General features: G+C 56.4%; 2 protein-coding genes across 2 annotated transcripts in view; both read left to right on the plus strand.

Annotated features, from left to right (window-relative positions):
• LOC140699910 (uncharacterized) overlaps positions 1 to 7,903 on the plus strand; it is a 55,241-nt gene extending 47,338 nt beyond the window's left edge. The window contains exons 32-40 of the mRNA XM_072972396.1: positions 160 to 452; positions 2,021 to 2,111; positions 3,971 to 4,081; positions 4,717 to 4,910; positions 5,547 to 5,606; positions 6,557 to 6,750; positions 6,951 to 7,092; positions 7,361 to 7,454; positions 7,812 to 7,903. Coding sequence (XP_072828497.1) covers positions 160 to 452; positions 2,021 to 2,111; positions 3,971 to 4,081; positions 4,717 to 4,910; positions 5,547 to 5,606; positions 6,557 to 6,750; positions 6,951 to 7,092; positions 7,361 to 7,454; positions 7,812 to 7,826 — 1,194 coding nt within the window. The 3' untranslated portion in view covers positions 7,827 to 7,903. The remainder of the gene's footprint in view (positions 1 to 159; positions 453 to 2,020; positions 2,112 to 3,970; positions 4,082 to 4,716; positions 4,911 to 5,546; positions 5,607 to 6,556; positions 6,751 to 6,950; positions 7,093 to 7,360; positions 7,455 to 7,811) is intronic.
• A 4,090-nt stretch (positions 7,904 to 11,993) lies between these two features.
• On the plus strand, positions 11,994 to 19,788 carry LOC140699911 (ral guanine nucleotide dissociation stimulator-like 1). Its single transcript, XM_072972397.1, has 9 exons — positions 11,994 to 12,289; positions 13,907 to 13,997; positions 15,856 to 15,966; positions 16,602 to 16,795; positions 17,432 to 17,491; positions 18,442 to 18,635; positions 18,836 to 18,977; positions 19,246 to 19,339; positions 19,697 to 19,788. The coding sequence occupies exons 1-9, from the start codon at positions 11,994 to 11,996 to the stop codon at positions 19,709 to 19,711; spliced, it is 1,197 nt and encodes a 398-aa protein (XP_072828498.1). The 3' UTR covers positions 19,712 to 19,788.
• Positions 19,789 to 20,434: the final 646 nt, after the last annotated feature.

Consider the following 20,434-nt stretch of genomic DNA (forward strand, 5'->3'; position numbering starts at 1 on the left):
CCCAGCCGCCACCTCAGGCCAAGCATCCGGGAGTCCCGCGCCTCTCAACAGTCTCGGCAGGCAGCTCAGCTCTGCCCACAGGATCCCGCCCGCAGGCCCCACCCGCCATGATCTGCGCAGCGGAGACCGACCCCCGCCCCGGCTCTCCCCGCGCGGCAGAGGCCACCTCCGGACCAGACTGTCGGACCGCAGCCGAGATCGCCCCTCGCCCCATGCCCCTGCTCGCCCGGCGCGGCAGACCCCGCCTCGGGAGGAGACTGTCCAGCCGCAGCCGAGATCGCGCCCTGCCCCAACCCCGGCTTTCCCGGCGCGGCCGAGAACGACCCCCGCCACGGCTCTCCCCGCCACGGCTCTCCCCGCCCCATCTCTCCCCGCCAGGCCGAGGCCGCCCCACACTCCAGCTGTAAGGCCGCAGCCGAGATCGCCCCCCGCCCCATGCCCCGGTTCGCCCGGTGCGGCCGAGAAAGACCCCAGCCCCAGCTCTCCCCGCGCAGCAGACGCCGCCCCACGCCCCAGCTCACTCTGCCCAGCCTAGACAGCCTCAACCGGGCTCTCTGCTCCTGGCCCAGCCCTTCCCCTGCCCCTGCTCCGCAGTCTTCTCCCCTCCTGTTCTGGCCCTCCCCGCACAGCCCATACCGCCCCTCCACGCCCCTCCCCACACCACCCCGCACCCCCCTCTGCCCCAATTCCGAGCAAGGCCCAGGCCACGCCTTCCACATCTTGGAAGCAGCCTTCCCTAGGCTGTTGCTTTAAAGATGGTTTGGAAGAAAGAAAAAAAGGAAAAACAGAAAAGAACATAAATACAAAACAGACACACTCATAGAAATAGAAAACAAACTTGTGGTTGCCAAGGGACAGGGGCGTGGGACTGGACAGACTGGGAGTTGGAAATGTGCAGATACTGACAGGCAGATGCAGAATAGATGAACAACATTATACTGCATAGCACAGGGAAATACATACGAGATCTTGTGGTAGCTCACAGCCAAAGACATTGTTCCAAAGAATATATGTATGTTCACGCATCACTGAAAAATTGTGCTCTCCACGGGAAATTGACAAAATGATAAAGGAAGATTAATTAATTGCCCAAATACCTGTCTATATAAATCAACCTTTGTAACTAAAATACCAAAAAGTGGAGGGGGATAACAAAAGCTGCCGATTCTTTCCATAGCATCCCGGTGTGTTTGACGACATGGAGTGACCCGATTCGTTCCTTCAGCGGGCATCATTCGTTGAACGCCTCCTATGTGCCTGATACTGTGCCTGGTGCCCAAGAAATACTCCTTGTCCTGAAAAAGCGTATAGTCGCACATGGAAATAAGCAGCTACAGCAGCGTCTGAGCAGTTCTGTCCTACTCAGCCGGGCCCCGCTAGTTCAGACATGATCACAATTTGGGGAAGGCCTGAGATAAGGACTGTATTCGTGCTAGTCCAGAAAGCATGTCGTCTAAGCGAACTGAAAGAGAAAGCACCTAAGAGTACAAATGGCTTCAAGGGCCCTAAGAGCAGCCATTGACATGCTACAGCACTGAAGGCAGAATCCACTTTAAGGAGCAGAGAACAGAGAAAGCACTCACCTTACAAGGGCAGACCTCTGACTGCCCTGTTGCCATCCCACTTGAGGGAGTGGGACCTATAGGAAGGAAAAGTGACCTGCAAGTCAAAAGGTAAGTGGTAATATGATAAGGCTGAGAAAGGGCCAAATGAGCAGCCGTGGCAATGACACAGTGACTTCAGTGAATCGGTCTCGTGTGAGCTGCCTGAACATGGAACCCCCAATATCTCAGTGGCTTGATACAATCCCGGGCGTTTCTTCACTTGCGTAACGTCCAAAAGGGGTTTCTCTTCCTTGGTGGGTAGCTAGCTCTTCTCCTAGCCAGAGTTCAGGGATCCAGGTTCTTTTTATCCGCTGAATCTATCATTTCGACGTATGGCTTCTCAGGTCTCAAGGACGTGAAGGAGAACGTGTGGGAGGTTTTTATGGGCTGTGCTGAAGTTCGCATGCCACCATCAGACCTCAACAGCTGAGCGTGCCCGACTGCGAGGGAGGCCGGGAAATGGAGTCCAGCCGCATCTGTGCCCACGAACAGGAGGACGTGACCTTGGTAAGCAGCTAGGCCAGACCGCCACACGGAGCTAGAGGTAGAGGCCAGCTCCCTGTGGGTGGGCACCCTCTCTCGCCCTCACCTTGCTATCTCTGGTGCCGAGTTGAGAATCTTGGGCCCCCCGGTCATGAGGCCCCTACTGTCATTTCCTCCATGCCATGCTGCCCGTGGCCTTGCTCTCTCTCACATCCCCATTGTAGTCCGTCAGAACAATGATTACTTCCTGATTCCATCCTTCCTTGTCATTCCGTTTACTCGCTGGCCTTCCTCCTACCTGGTCGGAAGCTCCCTGAAGGCATGGAAGCAGCCAATGAGATGGTCACGTCACTCTACCGATGTCAGCCACCATCTGCCCATCTGTCCCTGGGTCACTGCATATCCAGCTGGAGAAGTTCAGCCTGCCACACTGAGTAATCAGAGAAGTGGACAGTTTTCCTGCTCCCAGGACTGAGCTACTGAGTGTGCCCAGTGGACACAGGCTGCCTCTAATCCCAGTTCCAGCCCTGCTACCTGCGTGGCCTTGACTCATGAGCTCTAACCTTCCAGCAAGGGCCTCAGACTTTCTCACTCGGTTTGCTTTAGAAAACCGAAACCCTCAGACCTCAGGATGCTATTGCCCATTTCTCCTGTGTGGGGACAGTTTCCTGCTGGCGACACAGAGTGTGAGCACTGGTTTACAAACACACACACACACACACACACACACACACACACACATATACAAAGACACACACATAGACACCCGTGTACAATGACATTGAATAAGAATTATCGTGTCCCATCATAAGAGGAACAGACATGGAGGAGGAAGTCAGAGGAAGATAACTTGGGTCGCAGGCAACACCTACAGGTGACATGACTCTCCAATTTTTTAGGCCTTATTCCACTTGCACCTGAGGACATCCCTAGAAGTACTTTCTAGAATCATTCCCACTGGGCAGCTGGGGAGACACACCGGCCTGGACACACACCAGGACTTCCCCAGGATGGAAAACAGGTAAGGATGAGGAGTGGATTCTGGAAGCCAGGGCGTCTCCTCAAAGCTGCCTGCAGAACCTCCCCCGGCAGCTATAGAGACGGCGGGGCTGCTCTAAGTGTGCAAGGTGCGGGTTTGCATGGAGAAGGGCGTGAGCAGGCAAGCAGCCCAGAGGGCGCATGTGGAGGTGTCTTCTGAGGAGGGGGTTCCAGGAAGTGGACCCCAGGAAGTGACATCACATCCTTAACAGACCCCAACCGAAATGGAACCTGGTTACCAGGCACCCACATTCAGACAACAGCTCCAGAGCCAGCGCACTTGGCTGGAGACAGTTGAAGACGCAGGATGTTCTCCTCTTGTTTCCCGGTCTCCCGGGGCTTCTCCGCCAGGAAACCCTGGACTGCGAGGTTCTTCGGTGGCTGTAGGCGTCTGTGGAACCCTCCACCCAGGCGCCTGTGGCCTATTTTGAGGAGGTCACCTAAGGTAACGCTGGGTGGCCTGGAGAAGGCCAGTCTGGGACCGGCCTCCATGGGGGGCCCCCCCTGGGCAGGCCCGCTTCCCCTCATCTCCATGTCGCTGAAGGGGGACTTGAGAGGAGGTGTCCCCTCTGGGCAGGAATGGCTTGTTGAACACTTGGTGACCTGGGGGTCCTGTCATGGCCGCACCCAAGGACAGGGCTGATAAGGGGGAAAGAGGACTCCTGAGGGGCATCATCTCTGTGTCAATGGGAATAAAAGGCTGCCACTTTGTCAGCTTTTCTGCCCCTGAAGGAGGTCTGTGCAGACAGTGGTGGATGTGTGTCAGGACTGGAGATGTCTAGTGGGTCGGAGAACCAGACAGGGCTCTGAGGCTCCTGCCTGGCCTCTGGGCACTGTATTTACAGGACTCCACACACGGGACGGGACAGGGCCTGGTCCACGGAGATCCCCGCTCCACCTCCCTGCAGGAGGCGCAGGTGCCCCACGAGAGCAGCAGAACCCAGGACGCGCTCAGGGTGAGTGTGAGCTAGGAGACTCCACACCCAGGAAGCCCCGGGCCCCGCTGCTGCCCCGCTTCTCCCCTGGGCTGCCTCTTAAGAGAGCTGCTGGCAAAGGGATCTGATCCCCCGTCTACCCCATCTGCCGTCACAACCCAGGCCCTGCCTTGGCCAGACGCAAAGTCAGTGCCCACATATGAGTCCGACTCTCAGAAAGAGACTCAGACAGAACTTCAGTCTATGTGAAGTCAAGGGTACTTCTGCATTTTTCTACACGTTGTCCTGTTTCTTCTCCACCCCCACGTGTCCACATTAACCTGAAGATCCTGAGCCCTCCCACCCCAGGCTCAGCCGCTGTGTTCTCATCCCTAGAATGGGATGCCGTGACAGCAGTCACGGGGATAATGTGGTACGTGCAGGGAGGGGCCGGCACTGCGGTGCCAACACAGGGATCTGAGACACTGATGCATTTCATCACTGCCCTTCGCCCCCGGTACTGGTGATGCCGAGAACCTTGGATCTGCTCAGGGCTCCCCCGTTCCACCTCAGGCACAAGTGCTTGAGGCTTGAGGATTCGGTCTAATCTCCAGCCCCAAGGGCCTGGGGGTCCCCGTTGCTGCCTCTGATTCATGTCTCTCCTCTTTCCACCCCAGGGGGGAGCTGGACCATCAGGGAGCGGGGATGAGGCCTACAGGGCTTGGAGCCTCCAGCGACACAGGCTGGAGAAGCTGGTGGCAAAGCTGGTGCCTGCCGTTCTGGGCGGGCACCCCTCCTATTTGAATACATTTCTGGGCAATTATCGAACTTTTGCCACCGCCCAGCAGGTGCTGGACCATCTGTTCCGAAGGTGAGCACTGTGTCTTCATGGGACATTGGGGACCTGGCCACCTACCATCAGAGCCATGAGGCATTGTTCCTCTACCTCTCTGAGCCTCAGGGTCCCCCCTGCACGCTGGGGTCAAGAGAGGATCGGGCCCTAGGAGGGTAGGAACAGAGGGAGACCTTCATGGAAGGTGCTCTCCGGGGACCTGGCTCATGGAAAGGGCAGCTGGCGGGGCTGTGGTTGTGCGAATTTGTCATTGTCCTCCTGCCCAAGAGCTAGCGTCTGCCTCCTGTGTCACTGGGACTTTGGCCTCGGGTGGAACTGTTTTCCCATTTCAAAGGGGACCGGTGACGCCATTAGCTGTCCCTGTCCTGGGAGAGTGAGAACAGGGATCCCCGGGAGGGACAAGTGGGGTCCCAGGCCCACTCAGATGTGCGCCTTGGGGCCAGGTGGGCTCACTCACTCATTCCTCAAATGTATAGGAAGGGCCCCCAGGGACAGAGGCTTTTCTAGGAACAACCATCATTTAATGCATCGAGCACACATCAGCCCTGCCCTCCAGGGCTTCCATTCTCTCGGGTGTCACACTGTCACACTAGACAGCACATCCAGCTAGTGTGCTCGGGACAGTCCATGTGACGCCTTCCTGCTCTCCTCTAGATACGGATGCGTCCTCCCTGTTATGGAAGAGGACGGGGGACCCCTGCACCAGCTGAAACAGTGAGTCTCTTGGATTGAAGCGGGAAGGACTCCTTCCCCAAATAGTGTGTGAAGCTCTGGGCTCTCTGGTTGGGCAGAGGTGGGCGGAATCCTGGATCCCGCATATCCTGCGAGTCTGGCTTGAGAGCAGAAGTCCTAGGACTTCCCCTGGCAAAGAAGAGACGAGACCCAGAGAGCTGTGGATGGGACTGTGGCGCTGTGAGGGGCATCTGGGAGGTCAGAGGACAGAGTCAAAAGTGAAGAAAACCCACAAGCATCCCCTATCCATCCCATCCCTGCCCACACGCCCTTTGGGAGACACAGAACACGAGGGGTGGAGAGCATCCTGCCCACCATCTAGTGGAGCCTCAATGGTGGGGACTCAGCTGGTGCTCAGGGGACCCAGGGGGCCTCAGGGGACAGCTGAGCCCATCCTGATGATGCTGAGTGGCAGGGGCAGAAGGAGACCCAGGCAGGGTCCCTGGAGGATTCTGCAGCCAGCAGGTGCAGGAGCTAAAGTCTGAGGAGTGAGGAGGCCCGTGGGCAGCCTGGATGGCCGACACAGCCTGTCTGTTCCCTCCGGGCTCAGGCACTCATAGAGCAGCTCCCGTGTCCCTTAGAGGGCAGTGGCCAGAGCACACAGCCTGCCTGTCCTCACAGACGTGCCATCCAGTGGGGAGGGGCAGGCAGAGGGACATAGCAGGGTGACAGGTGTCCCTGAAGCGGTGGACAGGTGGTCACGCCACTGAGCCAGGGCTGTCCCTTCAGAAGGCTTGTAGCAGCCCCTCCTCTGTGTCCAAGCCCGCCTCTGCCCACACTGCCAGCTGAGATGGCACATGGAGCAGAGCCGGCCTCTGGATGGGCAGGAGCCAAAGGCAAAAAGGCCCAGGTCCCTGCAGGGCTGCCCTGGGAGCCCAACGTGGTAGGAAAGGCCAAGCCTCTGACTCTGGTGTCCCCCTGACTACCCCCAGGGCCATGGCCTCCATCCTGGGCACCTGGATGTTCCAGTACCCAGGCGATTTCCACCAGCCTCCAGAATTCCCATGCCTGAAGATGGTTGTCGCTTATGTAGAGCTCAGCATGCCTGGCTCAGACCTGGAGCAGCAGGCCCACCTCCTCCTGGCACAGCTGGAGCAACTGGAACTCCCAGAGGCAGACAGTGATGGTGAGGAGGATGCAGGGTGGGGGATCTGGTGGGTGGGGAGGGGACGGCACTGGACCCCACAGAGCAGAGCCTGGGAAGACTCCCTGGGGGTGGAATCCTGGAGTGAGATTTGATTGAGTAGCAGTGAGGGCTCCCCTGGCTTTGGGAGACACGTGGGAAAGCAGTCCTATTGATGAGAGTTTCCCTTCTTGGAGCTACAGCACCAGCCCCAGAACCCGCTGGGGAAACCCCTCTGGGTGGAGAGCCAGCTCCAGCTCTCCTGCCTGCGACAGCGCCAGAGCCAGAGCCAGAGCCAGAGCCAGAGCCAGAGCCAGAGCCAGAGCCAGAGCAGAGGGACGCACTGTAAGTATCAGTCCGGCTCTGCTGCCTCCCGTCGCCTTCAGGGCCGGGACGCCCACTGTTCCTGAGGTGTCTGTGATTTACAATTCCGGATTATTCTTAGAGGTGATAACATATTCCTTGCGGCCTGTCGTGTCTGTGTTTTATGGTTAATAGAAACATCAACGTGCCCTACATGTCTCTGTTTGGATAGACTGACTTCTCTGCACCAGACACACAGGGCGGGGATGTGGACAAGTGGCCCCAGCACGTTCCCACCCTCTCCCTGCAGGTCCTGTGAGGCAGCGGCCTCCTCCCTCTTGTCTGCTGTGGACCCAGGGCCCAGCTCAGGGCCTCCATCAGCACTCCCTGAGACCCCACCCTTGGTAAGTGGCCGCTCATGGCATGATCAAGACAAGGACTTAGAAGGCAACCCCAAATTTTGACCTTAGAGGATTTGTTTTCTTCCAGCAGTGAGACTGATTTTGTGTTTGTGTGAATGTTGCCTGTTTGTCCGACATCCATGGAGCCAGCGGCTCACATGCCATTCCCCGTACGGCCACCAGAGGGAGGGATGTCACTGCTTCTGAGAAACACTGTTCCATTCCAAAGTGCTCCTTCCCAATTTAGCCCTCCTCAGAACATGTTTTAGAAAGTGAGGATTTCTTTAAGCTATAGAGGTTTGTTTTCTTTCTTCAATCTCGTTTCAGCCCTAATCTCAATACACTTTAATTCACAAACAGAAATTGAGCCACTGAGTGGAAGTCGTCACTTGGGATACACAGACGTGTGTTCTTCTGTGTCCAGCCCCCATCTGTGTCCACCTCTGTCCCTTCCTCTCTCCCTCCAACCGTCTGCGTTTGTAAATATCTATTTAAATAAAAGACTTTGACAATCAGTGCAATGTACAAGAGATATTGTAATTCATGTTGCCTTGTGTGCGTGTGATGTAGACTTGGGTAGAAAGCGGTCTGCTCACAGGACAGTGGGGTTGTCCCTGAATCCCTAGGAGACAGTTGAAGCGGGGCAGTAGGACTCAGTGGGAGTCACTCACCAGGGAAGTTCTCCTGCTCAGCACAGCCAAGGTGGGTCCTCATCGACTTCTATCCCCAGAGCACTGAATCTGCTTTCCCCTGGGGAGCTTTGCTACAATCCCGTGTATCCTAAAGTGTCAGAAGGAAGAACAGTGATGATAAGAACTGTGGGAGAGGGACAGGTTTTGATTTTAATTACCTACTCCTCTACCTACAATGGCTTTCCCTAGATTGTATTATAAGGAACGCTCAGCCACCTGGGAGCAGAGTCTACACCTTGGACTTGAGCATATTACAGGTCTCTTGCCCAGCACTTGGCCAAGAAGATGGACGTGTATTGCTGAATGTATAGAGTTGGGAGGGAAGATAGGACAGGCTAGGGGAATGTGTTTGAAATGGGGACTCTCCTGGAGCTTTCCTGACAGGAGGTCATCATACCTAGGCACCTTCCTCCCCTGCCAGGCCCTTTACTCCTGAAGACCTTCCCACAGAGCCCCTCAGCCAGGACCCACATGATCCCAGGGCTCTCCCACGTCACATCTCAGCATCTGCTCTCACTTCTGTTCTCATTTTGGTCCCATTGACTCTCCTACTGTGTGGCTCTGCTCCCTAGGTCTCAGGGGACACTTCGGACTCCCTCAGGGATCCAAAGTCAGAATATTAGATCCTACGGACCTGAAGGTTCACGATGGGACTGAATTTATGAATCAGTCACCACATGGAGAAATACCGCTCTGCATGACTGTCATAATGGGGGGGGGGGTTCTCTTGAACAATCCATGTTAAATCGATGGCATAAAAGAAGCATGTTTTTCTTGCAATGAGCATCCCTACTAAATTGAGCCATTTCTCTGATGAGGCTCTAAAAGACCTGACCCATAGCATGAGGAACAGAGCGAAGTGATATGGTGCTGTAACGCGGTATAGAATGCTGTGATACTTCTAAAAATTGTTATCATCCAGTTGGGCTAGAGTTACTGAACAAAAAAAAACATTGTGTGAATATGACCCTTTAAATTTCTCATGTTTCCATGAAATTCAGAAGATGCTGGTGAATTCATCCATTCCTTTCTCAGCATTCATTGAGATGATCCTGTTTTTTCTCCTCACACTGTCATGCATTTTGCTAGGGTGAAGCCATCCTGCATTCCAGGAATCATTCCCACTTGCTCATGGTGTGCAATTCTTCTTACACAGATGGATAGGAATGACTAGTGTATAGACTTTTTCTGCCCTTTCTACCTCAGCTCAGGCTTCCTGAGCCCTGGCAGGGTGGCCGGTGATGGCCAGGACACAACACTGAACCACAGAGGTTTTTGCCTTCTCATTAGTCATGATAATTGTTCTTACTAACCCCTGATGCTTCATTTACACAGTCATGACTGTCAGACAGACCTGCACTCACCCATTTCCCACCCTCGTGTCTCACTCTCCACTCGTTCCTTCTGGGATTCATTCACTTCTTCCTTCAACCCACCCGTCCTCACTCTCAGTGACAGCCTGACAGCGGCAAACTCTCTGAGTCTCTTGGATCTGAACACAATGTTATTTTGCTTTTACTCCTGAGTCATGGCTTAGAAGGAAAAATATATGGACATGCCTGTGATGTGTCCCTTCGCATCCGAGATGTCCTTCTGAAGTCTTGAAATCAGTGGCAGCCTGGCCTCGCACAAAGTAGGCTCACTTGGACCACTGGGCCCTGGCTGGGCTGAGAAGCATCCGTGCAGATGGGGCACTGCCCTTGGAGGGGCATCAGCAGGGCCCTCGCGGGTCAGGTGGCAGGGGAGGGGAAAAGTGGGCGTGAGCCTCTCCTGTGGTTTCCATGGGGAGCAACAGGGAGGCAGGACTAGCAGGTGGGAGGACTCAAGCATCTCTGGGTGGAGGGGCTGCCCCTACTTGTCTGTCCCCACCCTGGGTGTGCTCACTGGCATCTTCTACTGTCTCTAGGAACTGACTAGCCCTGGGAGGGGCAGCCCCTCCAGGCTCAGTGGGACCCAGATGTCAAAGTGTCAGAAAACAGACAATAAAAATCGGCTAGCATACATGTCCAAACCACAGGCCTCCGTTTTCGCATCCGTGGAGGGCGGGATTGGTCTCAGTGGCCCCCCAAGGCCCAGCCCTGCACTCTCAGAGTCCAGCCAGCTCCCAGGACCTCCCCAAATCCTGGTCCTTAGCGTCTGGGGTCAACTAGGCAGCCACGCCACTACCCAGCCCTGCAGCTCAGGCATTTCAAGGCCAGTCGGTCGCCTGGGGCCTCTGAGGAAGAGCAGGCCATGGTGGGGCTGCTGGCTCAGCCTCCAGGTTGGACTTCACAAATGGAACGGGGGGCTCTGGGCTGGAATAATGCAGGCTTGTTCGCCACGGGAAGGACGGGGGTAACCGAGTCAGAGCACAGACTGCCAGTGCCTGGAGAACCATGCTGAGGCCCAGGGCCGACGGGGTCGGCAACTGGGAGCGCGCATCCTGCCGGGACCCTGTAAGATGGTGGCTGCTGTTTAATGCTGAAGCTCACACTGCCCAGAAGGCTTCTGCAAATAAACATGCCCTCATAAACACAGGAACATCCTGAGAAGACAGCCAAACAAGGCTGGGAGGCAAATGCAGGGCACGCGGCCCACCGCCCATCAGACAGCACCCCTCGCACCCACTCCCTTTGTCACCACGGCTGCCTGGCCTGTCAGTGGAGACAGCGAGTGGCCTGGTTTCCTGACCGCTTGGCCAGTGGCCAAAAGTCAGGGCTGAGGTTGGCACTTGTTCACCAGTGCTGTCCAGGGGACAGCAGGTGCCACAGAAGGATCTGTGGGGCCTCCTTGTGTCTGGCCAGAAGGACAAGATCTGCAGAGGGGTGTGGGGGTGCTGGTCCTGCACCCAGGAAGTTCACTGGCTAACTGGCCGTCCTTTCCTGGAATCCCTGAGAGCCAGCAAGAGGGCGCCTTGACATTTGGGACAGGACTGAGCCACCCCATGTCTCTTCTGAGTCTTGTCTTTCTGCCTGTCCTCCTGACAAGGTGGCGCTCTGAGCATTTTCATCTGGAGACAGGAAGACAGAGGCTCACAGGGGCAAAGTGACCTGCCCAAGGCCACACAGCCGCAGCCAGGAGGGGCTCAGACTCCATGTCCAGCCCCTTCCCACTGGGACATGGCCTGCAGCTGCAGAAGGCCCCAGCTGCAGCCCTCAGAGTGTTCTCGGGAGTCATTTTGACTCCAGAGCCAGGGAAAGCAGGAGACTCCCAGGCCCCACATCTGCAACTGATAGCTATTGATAACAACAACAACAACAACAACAACAACAACAACAGTCACGTCCAGAGCGGCCCAGGGCCAGAGTATCCTTGAAGGCAGAAGGTGGGTCAGCTGGCTTCCTTCCTGCCAGGTAGGGTGGGATCCTGGTCCTCAGCCCCTGCCACAGCACTGGTGGGTTTGGGGGACCCCGCAGCCTCTAAAACAAGCTCCTGGACCCCCTTGCCAGCCACTTGGCATACCTTCTCCCTTCTGGCTGCCAGCATTTCTTTAATATTCCTCTTCCCATCCAGGTCCGAGAACCACCCTAGGTTGTCGGGGATGGTGTGGTGTGTCTGGCAGCCAGGACAGGTCACAATGACCACACCCTGGTGATAGGCAAGCTTGGAGATATGCTTGGAGGACCTAGTCCCAGAGACATTGCAGGTGATGACTAGCTGGTAGTGCGCGGGCGCGGGTCCCTTCTCAGAGCTGGAGGGACGCCAGCCCCAGCCCCAGCCCCAGGCCCGCCTTCACCCTGCGGCCTCCAGGCAGGCACCGAGCCCCCAGCCGCCACCTCAGGCCAAGCATCCGGGAGTCCCGCGCCTCTCAACAGTCTCGGCAGGCAGCTCAGCTCTGCCCACAGGATCCCGCCCGCAGGCCCCACCCGCCATGATCTGCGCAGCGGAGACCGACCCCCGCCCCGGCTCTCCCCGCGCGGCAGAGGCCACCTCCGGACCAGACTGTCGGACCGCAGCCGAGATCGCCCCTCGCCCCATGCCCCTGCTCGCCCGGCGCGGCAGACCCCGCCTCGGGAGGAGACTGTCCAGCCGCAGCCGAGATCGCGCCCTGCCCCAACCCCGGCTTTCCCGGCGCGGCCGAGAACGACCCCCGCCACGGCTCTCCCCGCCACGGCTCTCCCCGCCCCATCTCTCCCCGCCAGGCCGAGGCCGCCCCACACTCCAGCTGTAAGGCCGCAGCCGAGATCGCCCCCCGCCCCATGCCCCGGTTCGCCCGGTGCGGCCGAGAAAGACCCCAGCCCCAGCTCTCCCCGCGCAGCAGACGCCGCCCCACGCCCCAGCTCACTCTGCCCAGCCTAGACAGCCTCAACCGGGCTCTCTGCTCCTGGCCCAGCCCTTCCCCTGCCCCTGCTCCGCAGTCTTCTCCCCTCCTGTTCTGGCCCTCCCCGCACAGCCCATACCGCCCCTCCACGCCCCTCCCCACACCACCCCGCACCCCCCTCTGCCCCAATTCCAAGCAAGGCCCAGGCCACGCCTTCCACATCTTGGAAGCAGCCTTCCCTAGGCTGTTGCTTTAAAGATGGTTTGGAAGAAAGAAAAAAAGGAAAAACAGAAAAGAACATAAATACAAAACAGACACACTCATAGAAATAGAAAACAAACTTGTGGTTGCCAAGGGACAGGGGCGTGGGACTGGACAGACTGGGAGTTGGAAATGTGCAGATACTGACAGGCAGATGCAGAATAGATGAACAACATTATACTGCATAGCACAGGGAAATACATACGAGATCTTGTGGTAGCTCACAGCCAAAGACATTGTTCCAAAGAATATATGTATGTTCACGCATCACTGAAAAATTGTGCTCTCCACGGGAAATTGACAAAATGATAAAGGAAGATTAATTAATTGCCCAAATACCTGTCTATATAAATCAACCTTTGTAACTAAAATACCAAAAAGTGGAGGGGGATAACAAAAGCTGCCGATTCTTTCCATAGCATCCCGGTGTGTTTGACGACATGGAGTGACCCGATTCGTTCCTTCAGCGGGCATCATTCGTTGAACGCCTCCTATGTGCCTGATACTGTGCCTGGTGCCCAAGAAATACTCCTTGTCCTGAAAAAGCGTACAGTCGCACATGGAAATAAGCAGCTACAGCAGCGTCTGAGCAGTTCTGTCCTACTCAGCCGGGCCCCGCTAGTTCAGACATGATCACAATTTGGGGAAGGCCTGAGATAAGGACTGTATTCGTGCTAGTCCAGAAAGCATGTCGTCTAAGCGAACTGAAAGAGAAAGCACCTAAGAGTACAAATGGCTTCAAGGGCCCTAAGAGCAGCCATTGACATGCTACAGCACTGAAGGCAGAATCCACTTTAAGGAGCAGAGAACAGAGAAAGCACTCACCTTACAAGGGCAGACCTCTGACTGCCCTGTTGCCATCCCACTTGAGGGAGTGGGACCTATAGGAAGGAAAAGTGACCTGCAAGTCAAAAGGTAAGTGGTAATATGATAAGGCTGAGAAAGGGCCAAATGAGCAGCCGTGGCAATGACACAGTGACTTCAGTGAATCGGTCTCGTGTGAGCTGCCTGAACATGGAACCCCCAATATCTCAGTGGCTTGATACAATCCCGGGCGTTTCTTCACTTGCGTAACGTCCAAAAGGGGTTTCTCTTCCTTGGTGGGTAGCTAGCTCTTCTCCTAGCCAGAGTTCAGGGATCCAGGTTCTTTTTATCCGCTGAATCTATCATTTCGACGTATGGCTTCTCAGGTCTCAAGGACGTGAAGGAGAACGTGTGGGAGGTTTTTATGGGCTGTGCTGAAGTTCGCATGCCACCATCAGACCTCAACAGCTGAGCGTGCCCGACTGCGAGGGAGGCCGGGAAATGGAGTCCAGCCGCATCTGTGCCCACGAACAGGAGGACGTGACCTTGGTAAGCAGCTAGGCCAGACCGCCACACGGAGCTAGAGGTAGAGGCCAGCTCCCTGTGGGTGGGCACCCTCTCTCGCCCTCACCTTGCTATCTCTGGTGCCGAGTTGAGAATCTTGGGCCCCCCGGTCATGAGGCCCCTACTGTCATTTCCTCCATGCCATGCTGCCCGTGGCCTTGCTCTCTCTCACATCCCCATTGTAGTCCGTCAGAACAATGATTACTTCCTGATTCCATCCTTCCTTGTCATTCCGTTTACTCGCTGGCCTTCCTCCTACCTGGTCGGAAGCTCCCTGAAGGCATGGAAGCAGCCAATGAGATGGTCACGTCACTCTACCGATGTCAGCCACCATCTGCCCATCTGTCCCTGGGTCACTGCATATCCAGCTGGAGAAGTTCAGCCTGCCACACTGAGTAATCAGAGAAGTGGACAGTTTTCCTGCTCCCAGGACTGAGCTACTGAGTGTGCCCAGTGGACACAGGCTGCCTCTAATCCCAGTTCCAGCCCTGCTACCTGCGTGGCCTTGACTCATGAGCTCTAACCTTCCAGCAAGGGCCTCAGACTTTCTCACTCGGTTTGCTTTAGAAAACCGAAACCCTCAGACCTCAGGATGCTATTGCCCATTTCTCCTGTGTGGGGACAGTTTCCTGCTGGCGACACAGAGTGTGAGCACTGGTTTACAAACACACACACACACACACACACACACACACACACACATATACAAAGACACACACATAGACACCCGTGTACAATGACATTGAATAAGAATTATCGTGTCCCATCATAAGAGGAACAGACATGGAGGAGGAAGTCAGAGGAAGATAACTTGGGTCGCAGGCAACACCTACAGGTGACATGACTCTCCAATTTTTTAGGCCTTATTCCACTTGCACCTGAGGACATCCCTAGAAGTACTTTCTAGAATCATTCCCACTGGGCAGCTGGGGAGACACACCGGCCTGGACACACACCAGGACTTCCCCAGGATGGAAAACAGGTAAGGATGAGGAGTGGATTCTGGAAGCCAGGGCGTCTCCTCAAAGCTGCCTGCAGAACCTCCCCCGGCAGCTATAGAGACGGCGGGGCTGCTCTAAGTGTGCAAGGTGCGGGTTTGCATGGAGAAGGGCGTGAGCAGGCAAGCAGCCCAGAGGGCGCATGTGGAGGTGTCTTCTGAGGAGGGGGTTCCAGGAAGTGGACCCCAGGAAGTGACATCACATCCTTAACAGACCCCAACCGAAATGGAACCTGGTTACCAGGCACCCACATTCAGACAACAGCTCCAGAGCCAGCGCACTTGGCTGGAGACAGTTGAAGACGCAGGATGTTCTCCTCTTGTTTCCCGGTCTCCCGGGGCTTCTCCGCCAGGAAACCCTGGACTGCGAGGTTCTTCGGTGGCTGTAGGCGTCTGTGGAACCCTCCACCCAGGCGCCTGTGGCCTATTTTGAGGAGGTCACCTAAGGTAACGCTGGGTGGCCTGGAGAAGGCCAGTCTGGGACCGGCCTCCATGGGGGGCCCCCCTGGGCAGGCCCGCTTCCCCTCATCTCCATGTCGCTGAAGGGGGACTTGAGAGGAGGTGTCCCCTCTGGGCAGGAATGGCTTGTTGAACACTTGGTGACCTGGGGGTCCTGTCATGGCCGCACCCAAGGACAGGGCTGATAAGGGGGAAAGAGGACTCCTGAGGGGCATCATCTCTGTGTCAATGGGAATAAAAGGCTGCCACTTTGTCAGCTTTTCTGCCCCTGAAGGAGGTCTGTGCAGACAGTGGTGGATGTGTGTCAGGACTGGAGATGTCTAGTGGGTCGGAGAACCAGACAGGGCTCTGAGGCTCCTGCCTGGCCTCTGGGCACTGTATTTACAGGACTCCACACACGGGACGGGACAGGGCCTGGTCCACGGAGATCCCCGCTCCACCTCCCTGCAGGAGGCGCAGGTGCCCCACGAGAGCAGCAGAACCCAGGACGCGCTCAGGGTGAGTGTGAGCTAGGAGACTCCACACCCAGGAAGCCCCGGGCCCCGCTGCTGCCCCGCTTCTCCCCTGGGCTGCCTCTTAAGAGAGCTGCTGGCAAAGGGATCTGATCCCCCGTCTACCCCATCTGCCGTCACAACCCAGGCCCTGCCTTGGCCAGACGCAAAGTCAGTGCCCACATATGAGTCCGACTCTCAGAAAGAGACTCAGACAGAACTTCAGTCTATGTGAAGTCAAGGGTACTTCTGCATTTTTCTACACGTTGTCCTGTTTCTTCTCCACCCCCACGTGTCCACATTAACCTGAAGATCCTGAGCCCTCCCACCCCAGGCTCAGCCGCTGTGTTCTCATCCCTAGAATGGGATGCCGTGACAGCAGTCACGGGGATAATGTGGTACGTGCAGGGAGGGGCCGGCACTGCGGTGCCAACACAGGGATCTGAGACACTGATGCATTTCATCACTGCCCTTCGCCCCCGGTACTGGTGATGCCGAGAACCTTGGATCTGCTCAGGGCTCCCCCGTTCCACCTCAGGCACAAGTGCTTGAGGCTTGAGGATTCGGTCTAATCTCCAGCCCCAAGGGCCTGGGGGTCCCCGTTGCTGCCTCTGATTCATGTCTCTCCTCTTTCCACCCCAGGGGGGAGCTGGACCATCAGGGAGCGGGGATGAGGCCTACAGGGCTTGGAGCCTCCAGCGACACAGGCTGGAGAAGCTGGTGGCAAAGCTGGTGCCTGCCGTTCTGGGCGGGCACCCCTCCTATTTGAATACATTTCTGGGCAATTATCGAACTTTTGCCACCGCCCAGCAGGTGCTGGACCATCTGTTCCGAAGGTGAGCACTGTGTCTTCATGGGACATTGGGGACCTGGCCACCTACCATCAGAGCCATGAGGCATTGTTCCTCTACCTCTCTGAGCCTCAGGGTCCCCCCTGCACGCTGGGGTCAAGAGAGGATCGGGCCCTAGGAGGGTAGGAACAGAGGGAGACCTTCATGGAAGGTGCTCTCCGGGGACCTGGCTCATGGAAAGGGCAGCTGGCGGGGCTGTGGTTGTGCGAATTTGTCATTGTCCTCCTGCCCAAGAGCTAGCGTCTGCCTCCTGTGTCACTGGGACTTTGGCCTCGGGTGGAACTGTTTTCCCATTTCAAAGGGGACCGGTGACGCCATTAGCTGTCCCTGTCCTGGGAGAGTGAGAACAGGGATCCCCGGGAGGGACAAGTGGGGTCCCAGGCCCACTCAGATGTGCGCCTTGGGGCCAGGTGGGCTCACTCACTCATTCCTCAAATGTATAGGAAGGGCCCCCAGGGACAGAGGCTTTTCTAGGAACAACCATCATTTAATGCATCGAGCACACATCAGCCCTGCCCTCCAGGGCTTCCATTCTCTCGGGTGTCACACTGTCACACTAGACAGCACATCCAGCTAGTGTGCTCGGGACAGTCCATGTGACGCCTTCCTGCTCTCCTCTAGATACGGATGCGTCCTCCCTGTTATGGAAGAGGACGGGGGACCCCTGCACCAGCTGAAACAGTGAGTCTCTTGGATTGAAGCGGGAAGGACTCCTTCCCCAAATAGTGTGTGAAGCTCTGGGCTCTCTGGTTGGGCAGAGGTGGGCGGAATCCTGGATCCCGCATATCCTGCGAGTCTGGCTTGAGAGCAGAAGTCCTAGGACTTCCCCTGGCAAAGAAGAGACGAGACCCAGAGAGCTGTGGATGGGACTGTGGCGCTGTGAGGGGCATCTGGGAGGTCAGAGGACAGAGTCAAAAGTGAAGAAAACCCACAAGCATCCCCTATCCATCCCATCCCTGCCCACACGCCCTTTGGGAGACACAGAACACGAGGGGTGGAGAGCATCCTGCCCACCATCTAGTGGAGCCTCAATGGTGGGGACTCAGCTGGTGCTCAGGGGACCCAGGGGGCCTCAGGGGACAGCTGAGCCCATCCTGATGATGCTGAGTGGCAGGGGCAGAAGGAGACCCAGGCAGGGTCCCTGGAGGATTCTGCAGCCAGCAGGTGCAGGAGCTAAAGTCTGAGGAGTGAGGAGGCCCGTGGGCAGCCTGGATGGCCGACACAGCCTGTCTGTTCCCTCCGGGCTCAGGCACTCATAGAGCAGCTCCCGTGTCCCTTAGAGGGCAGTGGCCAGAGCACACAGCCTGCCTGTCCTCACAGACGTGCCATCCAGTGGGGAGGGGCAGGCAGAGGGACATAGCAGGGTGACAGGTGTCCCTGAAGCGGTGGACAGGTGGTCACGCCACTGAGCCAGGGCTGTCCCTTCAGAAGGCTTGTAGCAGCCCCTCCTCTGTGTCCAAGCCCGCCTCTGCCCACACTGCCAGCTGAGATGGCACATGGAGCAGAGCCGGCCTCTGGATGGGCAGGAGCCAAAGGCAAAAAGGCCCAGGTCCCTGCAGGGCTGCCCTGGGAGCCCAACGTGGTAGGAAAGGCCAAGCCTCTGACTCTGGTGTCCCCCTGACTACCCCCAGGGCCATGGCCTCCATCCTGGGCACCTGGATGTTCCAGTACCCAGGCGATTTCCACCAGCCTCCAGAATTCCCATGCCTGAAGATGGTTGTCGCTTATGTAGAGCTCAGCATGCCTGGCTCAGACCTGGAGCAGCAGGCCCACCTCCTCCTGGCACAGCTGGAGCAACTGGAACTCCCAGAGGCAGACAGTGATGGTGAGGAGGATGCAGGGTGGGGGATCTGGTGGGTGGGGAGGGGACGGCACTGGACCCCACAGAGCAGAGCCTGGGAAGACTCCCTGGGGGTGGAATCCTGGAGTGAGATTTGATTGAGTAGCAGTGAGGGCTCCCCTGGCTTTGGGAGACACGTGGGAAAGCAGTCCTATTGATGAGAGTTTCCCTTCTTGGAGCTACAGCACCAGCCCCAGAACCCGCTGGGGAAACCCCTCTGGGTGGAGAGCCAGCTCCAGCTCTCCTGCCTGCGACAGCGCCAGAGCCAGAGCCAGAGCCAGAGCCAGAGCCAGAGCCAGAGCCAGAGCCAGAGCAGAGGGACGCACTGTAAGTATCAGTCCGGCTCTGCTGCCTCCCGTCGCCTTCAGGGCCGGGACGCCCACTGTTCCTGAGGTGTCTGTGATTTACAATTCCGGATTATTCTTAGAGGTGATAACATATTCCTTGCGGCCTGTCGTGTCTGTGTTTTATGGTTAATAGAAACATCAACGTGCCCTACATGTCTCTGTTTGGATAGACTGACTTCTCTGCACCAGACACACAGGGCGGGGATGTGGACAAGTGGCCCCAGCACGTTCCCACCCTCTCCCTGCAGGTCCTGTGAGGCAGCGGCCTCCTCCCTCTTGTCTGCTGTGGACCCAGGGCCCAGCTCAGGGCCTCCATCAGCACTCCCTGAGACCCCACCCTTGGTAAGTGGCCGCTCATGGCATGATCAAGACAAGGACTTAGAAGGCAACCCCAAATTTTGACCTTAGAGGATTTGTTTTCTTCCAGCAGTGAGACTGATTTTGTGTTTGTGTGAATGTTGCCTGTTTGTCCGACATCCATGGAGCCAGCGGCTCACATGCCATTCCCCGTACGGCCACCAGAGGGAGGGATGTCACTGCTTCTGAGAAACACTGTTCCATTCCAAAGTGCTCCTTCCCAATTTAGCCCTCCTCAGAACATGTTTTAGAAAGTGAGGATTTCTTTAAGCTATAGAGGTTTGTTTTCTTTCTTCAATCTCGTTTCAGCCCTAATCTCAATACACTTTAATTCACAAACAGAAATTGAGCCACTGAGTGGAAGTCGTCACTTGGGATACACAGACGTGTGTTCTTCTGTGTCCAGCCCCCATCTGTGTCCACCTCTGTCCCTTCCTCTCTCCCTCCAACCGTCTGCGTTTGTAAATATCTATTTAAATAAAAGACTTTGACAATCAGTGCAATGTACAAGAGATATTGTAATTCATGTTGCCTTGTGTGCGTGTGATGTAGACTTGGGTAGAAAGCGGTCTGCTCACAGGACAGTGGGGTTGTCCCTGAATCCCTAGGAGACAGTTGAAGCGGGGCAGTAGGACTCAGTGGGAGTCACTCACCAGGGAAGTTCTCCTGCTCAGCACAGCCAAGGTGGGTCCTCATCGACTTCTATCCCCAGAGCACTGAATCTGCTTTCCCCTGGGGAGCTTTGCTACAATCCCGTGTATCCTAAAGTGTCAGAAGGAAGAACAGTGATGATAAGAACTGTGGGAGAGGGACAGGTTTTGATTTTAATTACCTACTCCTCTACCTACAATGGCTTTCCCTAGATTGTATTATAAGGAACGCTCAGCCACCTGGGAGCAGAGTCTACACCTTGGACTTGAGCATATTACAGGTCTCTTGCCCAGCACTTGGCCAAGAAGATGGACGTGTATTGCTGAATGTATAGAGTTGGGAGGGAAGATAGGACAGGCTAGGGGAATGTGTTTGAAATGGGGACTCTCCTGGAGCTTTCCTGACAGGAGGTCATCATACCTAGGCACC

Source organism: Vicugna pacos, chromosome 11, assembly GCF_048564905.1.
Source record: "Vicugna pacos chromosome 11, VicPac4, whole genome shotgun sequence".
In the NCBI taxonomy this organism is placed as follows: Eukaryota; Metazoa; Chordata; class Mammalia; order Artiodactyla; family Camelidae; genus Vicugna; species Vicugna pacos.

Excerpts from the sequence above, each read along its gene's own strand:
- LOC140699911 (XM_072972397.1), top strand. The coding sequence starts at position 11,994 with ATGATCTGCGCAGCGGAGACCGACCCCCGCCCCGGCTCTCCCCGCGCG. Across the intron at positions 13,998-15,855 it reads AACAGGAGGACGTGACCTTG|GACTCCACACACGGGACGGG; the intron begins GTAAGCAGCTAG and ends CTGTATTTACAG. Across the intron at positions 18,978-19,245 it reads CCAGAGCAGAGGGACGCACT|GTCCTGTGAGGCAGCGGCCT; the intron begins GTAAGTATCAGT and ends CTCTCCCTGCAG.